Here is a 7,819-nt window from a genome sequence, read left to right on the forward strand (position 1 = left end):
CTTGTACCAGAGATCCATGGAGCCTTGTGAGTGTTGTGAAAGTCTGTGTTGGAGCCTTTTTCAACACTCCGAAGTTTCCGAGATCCATGTCTGGGCGTTCCGAATTTCACTCCTGACCGTTGAATCGATCATAGAGCCTGGAGGTATTGACACGTATATACTATGCTGTCAATTTTCTATTGGCTATTGCATTCTGGATTTTATTGTTTTCAACCTACTTTATCCGTAACAGCCGACCCTTTTTATCTATAAAAACACACGCTCCCATTCAAGCAAAACACACACTACACTTCTACACTAGTGTTCTGTAAATTGGTTCTTCTTCTTTACAACAGACTATTGAATTCCAGACTATCTATTCTCCTCGGACTTCCTCTAACCATGAATCCAGAAATTTCTGCTGTAGATCAGCTCTTCAGTGCAAAGGCTGCGGCGGCCAAGAAGAAGTGCAGAGCGTACGTGACTTTCTTGGCTGGATGTGGCGACTATGTGAAAGGTGTGGTCGGTCTTGCAAAGGGTCTCCGCAAGGTGAAGAGCGCATATCCTCTCGTCGTTGCTGTGTTGCCCGATGTTCCGGAGGATCATCGCCTGCAATTGCGAAGACAGGGTTGTATTGTTCGCCAGATTCAACCCATCCATCCCCCGGAGAATCAAGTGCAATTCTCAATGCCTTACTATGTCCTCAACTACTCCAAACTCCGTATTTGGGAGGTATTTTCATTTCTTGCAAATCTCCATACATGCATACATTTTAACAACAATATCTTTCCTAAATACCTGAATATAGTTAGTTATTAACAATCTTGTTTTGTTTTGAGTGATGGGCAGTTTGAGGAGTACAGCAAGATGGTATATCTGGACGCAGACATCCAAGTCTTTGACAACATTGACCATCTCTTTGACATGCCCCATGGATATTTCTATGCGGTCATGGATTGCTTCTGCGAGAAGACATGGAGTCACACTCCGCAGTACAAAATCGGATACTGCCAGCAGTGCCCGGACAAGGTATCATGGCCCGTGGAATTAGGGCAACGGCCCTCTCCATACTTCAACGCTGGCATGTTCGTTTTTGAGCCGAGTCAGCTGACCTTCGACTGCCTTATGGAAACTCTGATGGCCACTGTGCCAACGCCCTTCGCAGAACAGGTCTGCATCTTTTATCGATTTCAGTCAGGTTCATCTAAAATTTTGTTGGTTTACCGGATTTGGTTTATGACTAAATTGTGGTATATGTATATTGTTTTGTAGGATTTCTTGAACATGTTTTTTGAGAAGATATACAAGCCCATCCCCTTGGTGTACAATCTGGTTCTGGCCATGCTGTGGCGACATCCCCAGAACGTGGACTTGGACACTGTCAAAGTTGTTCACTATTGCGCTGCTGTAAGCTTTCTTTTCACTCCAAATTTCTGCAATTGCATTATCGATAGAAACAATATGATTTATATATGAAAGACGAGATAGATGTTCTGAACTTACAGGGTTTTGTTAATGGATGTGGATGTGGATGTGGATGTGCAGGGATCGAAGCCGTGGAGGTACAGTGGGAAGGAGGAAAATATGGAGAGGGAAGATATAAAGACGTTGGTGCACAAATGGTGGGACATATACAATGACCCCTCTCTCGACCACTCGGGATCAGGAGATATTACAATTCCAGATCCAATTTCAGATGCGGACGGAAAATCCAACGATCTGCAACAAGTGGCTGCTAATTCATTCCTTGCTGCGATGCCAACAAACCCCAACATAATGCCTGCACCGCCTGCAGCTTAAGAGATTTCAAATTTCCAAAAGTCGTGTGTAGTAAAATAGATGTGTATATATTATAAACCAGTGGCAGAGGTGGGGACAATTTTTTATATATGATACGGAAGATCATAACGGTATATCCTCGAAGGTTGACGATTTTGCCGTTGTGCCTACGGATATTGATTGTAAATGAATTCAGTTTAACATTTGTAAATACACAAATTGCCATTTGTATGATTTCATGTCCATGGTTACTTTTTCGTTTTCTAATTTACATTTTTAATGTAATTACGTTTTTCGTTTTCTCTATACGAAAATAAAATCTGACGCGGTTATGAATTATTATAAAATTTATAAAACCTGGAACCGCACTTCACTCATTGTTTTGATTGTTTTTAGGGGTCTCTGATGCAATGTCACATGTCATGATTAGCCGTGTCATGTTTCTTTCTGGAAGCAATTTACCACTTCCAAATAGACCCTCAAAACTAAAGGGACAAAGCTACAAAATATAGAGCGTTTTTTTTTAATTTACTTTGAAGCAAAAGGTAGGGAAATTTGAATAGGAGTTGAAATTTAATAGGGAATGTTTTGAGCTTTTTAACCACCAGTGGGGAATTGCAGTGTAGTTTCTTTCATTTAAATTTGAATAGGATTTGAAATTTAATAGGGAATATTTTGAACTTTTTAACCAACAGTGAGGAAGTGTAGTGTATTTTTCTTTTCTTTTCTTTTCTTTTATTTTTTATTTCTTTTTAAAATGAAATTATGTTTTTCAAAAAAAATTAAATTGATATATGAAATGGAAAACAAATATTTTTATTTCAACTCTCATATGATTTAAAATATTTAATTAAAATTATATCCATGTACAAGAGAACTATCAAGAGCATACCATTCTTATACAACAACTTGACTCATTCATTAATTTCATTATTAAAAAAAAAAAAAAAACTCTATAATAATGATTAAAAAAGTTCATAAGTAATAGAATGTAAAATAAATTTGTGAAAAATATCTCAAAATTAAATAAATTTATTCTAAACACATACCTTCTATATTCACAACTCAACCAGAAAATAAATAAAATATTGAGAAACATCAACTATAAAAATCACAATCGCTGGCTTTTGCAAACCATCAATAAGGCTTCCAATCCATTACAAAAGAAATATATATTTTACTACTCCTGCTTAATCTTCCATGTCAGGAAAAACCAATTCTCTCAAATACCATATGATTCTCATGTCTCTATTTACTCACATAGAACTGAAAATGATGGTTGATGATTGAAGGTTAACAATTGTGTAGAAGTAGACAGTGGCATAAGACCTTCAAAATATGAATCAATGGGACGATTACAAATTGTTATATATATAAAGTTAAACATTAGAGAATATATTGGTCAAATCTCAATTAATGGGTAGTCAGAAGAAAATCCATTGCTAGAGTCTTTCCTTCTTAGGGACTAATAAGTGGAGAATGCCCTAGCTTAAAGCATATACTTTTTCACTATTCCATGATCCTTGAACTAAAGTAGATGCACTTGAATCCCAATGCAAGATGGAAGGAGATGTTGGTTTAGTTAATTTTTATGTCTTCCACTTAATTGGATAAAAGTTAGAATCCTAATGTTATTAGGATTTAAAAATATTATTATTTTTGAAAAAGTTGAATTTGCAAATTTGTGAAGGAAACTCTCATTTTGGTTCATTTACAAGATGTATGTTATTAATTTTCTATATATATATATATATATATATATATATATAAATTATAATTTGAATTATGAAAAAGTATTTATTATTATTGTTTAATTTTTTTTTTTTTGGTAAGTTGACATTTTTCTATTAATTCAAGAGAAAGATACATCGTGGGCAAAGCAGGATCCATGAAAAACAAGGTCTCACTCCTACCAGATTTGTTGGCTATTAGATACATACAAAAAAGAACTGAAAGTTTTTGTGCAAAATTAGATGATTTCATATCAACATCCCACCAGGCACAAAACTGAGCAAAAACCAGAAAATATCCTACTTACTTCATTGCATATTGTCATAATGTGGGGCTTGAGAACCGTTAACTCTATCAGTCGTGCGATGAAAGACATCATGGATGTGTGACTTCATGTGACCCATGTTCACTTCAAAACCATCCATTTGATCCTGCAACCTTTGTTGATTGTGACGAAGTGATGCTTGGCAATCCAAAATGCGACCCTAAATGTGCAGAATATCAGAAAGGAAAATGTTAGTGTCATGGCGGTCTACTTGGTGGTCTTGAGCTAACTAGTCCACCAAGGCTTGGACAAGGCATATTTGAGCTTAAATGGAATCAAAAGGGGGTGGAAAATCAACATGCCCAAATCAACGATATTCATGAGCGTCTGCTAATTCATTCCTTGTTGTGATGCCAACAAACCCCAACTTAATGCCTGTACCACTCGCAACTTAAGAGATTTCAAATTTCCAAGAGTCATGTGTAGTAAAATATATGTGTATATATTATAATCCACGGGTAGAGGTGGGGACAATTTTTTGTATATGATACAAAAGATTATATTGTATATCCTTGAAGATTGACGATTTTGTCATTGCGCTTACAGTTATTGATTGTAAATTAATTCAATTAAAATTTGTAAATGCACAAATTTCAATTTTTATTATTTCATGTTCATGGTTACTTTTTCATTTTCTAATTTACATTTTTAACGCAATTTTCGTTTTCTCTGTATGAAAATATCTGACGTGGTTTTGAATTATTATAAAATTTAAAAAACCTTGAATGACAATTCACTTATTTTTTTTTTCGGAATCTTTGATGCAATGCCATATGTCATGATTAGCCATGTCACGTTTCTTCTAAAAGAAATTTTCCACTTCCAAATAGACCGCCAAAACAAAAGGGACAAAGCCACAAAATATAGAGCCTTTTTTACAAAAACATACGAAAATTTGAGTAGGATTATAAATTTCTTAAAATAGTGAATGTCTCAATTTGAGCTCTTTTACCAACTAGTGTTGCAGGGCAACACAATCCTTCCATTTAAGTCGAAATTATGTTTTTCAGAAAAATTGAAAATTGATATATGAAGTGGAAATACAACATTTCTATTTCAATGTTCATATCTGTGACTTAAAATGTTTGACTGAAATTATATCCATGCACGAGAGAAATACCAAGGACATACCATTCTATTTCTCATACAACTGACTTGGCTCATACATTGACTTCATACTTACAATGGAAAATGTTTTCATAATGATGATTGAAATGTTCCTTTAATGAAACCATGTTTCATAAGTAATAGATGCAAGATAGAATTGAGAAAAACTATCTCAAAACAAATCAAATTAAATAGAGTTGTTCTAAACACATTAGCCACAACTTCTATATTCACCACTAAGCCAAAAAATGAATGAAATATTTAGAAGCATAAACTATGGAAATCACAAACAATTATTTTCTTTTGCAAACAGTCAATGGGACTTCCAATCCATTACAAAATAAATATATATATTATTACTCTTTCTTAAGCTTCCATGATTTGTAAACTGTCGTGGATATTCCACTGGACAGTTCATCACAATAAATCTTATAATAATATATTAAAATTCTGAATTTTTACTCTATTACAATTTTATTAAACTTTTAGATCTGTAAATTTAACTGTAATTTGTGTGTGTGGGAAAATGGAAATTATGCAGAAAAGTAGAGAACGAAAAAATAAGCTCACACACACACATAAGACACGATATATGCTTTGGGAAACCTTTTTGGGAGAAAACCCAAATGGAAGGTGAGGTCGCTTCACTCTCTTTCTTTGTCTAGAAAATAAGGTTGCAAATACAAAGAAGTAATGTATGTGGCTCATGGGATGCTAAATTGCACAGATCCAATTGTGTGCTCTACCTCCTATCTCTCCTAGTTATCTTTTCTCAACTACGGAACAAAATGCTCTCAAAAGAATGGAATGCCTCTTCCTCCTAGTGGCCAGGTTATAACACAACCTGATAGCCTACTAATGATTAAGTTTGACTACATCAACTCTTAGCTAGAGTTACAATATGGACTCTTCTAGAGTATTTTACATCAAAAACACATGGCTATCCCCTTTTCCATGAATAATGGGGGTTGACGCAACATCTACCCAAACTATAGGTGTGAAAATAGGAAGGTCAACTTCTGAGTGGCATAAATTTCGCATACAGACTCCAATTGGTGCGCTTCTCGCATCGTTGGAAATATCTCTATGTGTATAATAGCATGTAAATGTTCTGTAACAAAGCAAAAAAAATTTACTCCCAAAAAATGTCGTTTGATGCCTCAAAAATCTCCTATAAGGTTTCAGACTTTGTTTTTCCAAACCAGGTCCCACCGGTAAAAACGGTCAGGTGAGCTAATTCCTCCACTTTTTCCACTCTTAATGCATTGAGATGGATGACAAACAATATAATGATCCAATCCGGATCATTCCATGTTAGGAAAATGTAGTTCCTTGAATTTGCGCCTAATGTCTCTCTAATCTTGAGGAAGCATAAATACTGGTATGTAAAAACTAAAAAATGACACTTATAGTGATCATCAAAATAAGGGTGACACAAAGCCTCCTTTTCTAAAATCCTATTTGTGGGATTGTACTACAACATTTTCTGCAAATCATGACTAACTTTTGCATTATCTTAATATCTTCAAGGGCAACAAGACTTTTAAAATATGACAAATCTCATGGGTTTAACAACAAATGAAGAACGTGCACTAAGAAGATCTAGACTGCTAGGAGAAAGATTTGGAACTTAGGAATCGAGGTTCATAGGCTTCCATTTAAGATATCCATGACAGTCACATAGACCTTTTACACCTCACCACATTTCCTCCTTTGGAGTTCCAAACAAACTTTCAGACAAGAATGCAATTCAATTAATTGCATGTTGTGATTGAATGAGTCATCACTTTAAAAGGTATTCCAAACCACTTTGTAAGCATACTTGAATATGTGATGGAGTTGTCTCATTTTTGAATCCCCACGGAAAAGTGGTTCTCTTAGCTAAAAATGCCTAGACGATAAGTTTGATATCAATTCTATCAAACATTCATTCACTAACATCTCTGTACACATAAGTATCCTTCATAATCATGAACAAACTAATAGTTCAATTAATTGACCCGAAATTGTTAAATATTAAAATACCTTTCTGGTATGAGAATCCTCCTCTTCGACAAGACGAAGCCAAGCAGAGTAAACGAGGGATTCATGAGTAAATTTATTTGATAATTAATATATCTAATAAATATATTTCAATCATGTTTCTATTTTTAATAACTTTTTTGTTTAATTTAAAAAAATACAAATTCTTTTATCATTTGATGGAACTAATTCAAAATTCTATACATGTAATGTAATAGAAACTACAGAACAAGAATAATTAAATTCAGTTAATTAGAAAAAAGGAAATACAGAAATTGTTGTAATCACAACATTACCAAAATTAATTATCAAAAATATGATTGAGTAATGTGATCCAGTTGCGTGCATAACACACCCAATATTTATTGATTAACTAAGATATAAGAAACAGTAAAAGATACCCTTTAAAACTTGCAAAACAGGAAAATCCATATTCATATATAAGTTTATGTTGCAGATGTGTAAATATATTAATATTTTTTCAACTATAATATATTAGTAAATATATTTACCTGAGGTACCATGCCTCATAATCTTGAAAATGAGAACGATAACTTCAATTTCTTTCTTTATTTAAGATATCACTTAATAATCCTTTCTCGTAGAGATGGTTTCCCATTTCTTCTATAAAACTTATGATGGGTATTCCTCACTTCTTTCATGTTTCATATTTTTTAATCTAAACCTGAACCTTTAGGCTCTAAGATAATCAATTCCAAAACCCCCCTAGCTGAAGTTGTATTGTTTTTTGAGTACTTAGTTCTAATTTCAATCTACTACGATATATTTGAAAAAATATAAGCAAAGGATACCTTGGCATTTTGATTCTCATGTCTCTATTTACTCTCAGAGAACTGAAAATGACAGTTGATGATT

At 33.8% G+C, this 7,819-nt stretch overlaps 1 protein-coding gene across 1 annotated transcript; it reads left to right on the top strand.

Annotated features, from left to right (window-relative positions):
* Positions 1-291: 291 nt before the first annotated feature.
* On the top strand, positions 292-1,992 carry LOC149154516 (galactinol synthase 4-like). Its single transcript, XM_089440264.1, has 4 exons — positions 292-711; positions 829-1,149; positions 1,252-1,386; positions 1,525-1,992. Exons 1-4 carry the CDS (start codon positions 382-384, stop codon positions 1,777-1,779), a joined length of 1,041 nt encoding a protein of 346 aa, XP_089296390.1. The 5' UTR covers positions 292-381; the 3' UTR covers positions 1,780-1,992.
* Positions 1,993-7,819: the final 5,827 nt, after the last annotated feature.

The sequence above is a fragment of the Pinus tabuliformis genome, chromosome 9, assembly GCF_031772625.1.
Source record: "Pinus tabuliformis cultivar Carrire ecotype Pingquan chromosome 9, CPIR1, whole genome shotgun sequence".
Taxonomy (NCBI): Eukaryota; Viridiplantae; Streptophyta; class Pinopsida; order Pinales; family Pinaceae; genus Pinus; species Pinus tabuliformis.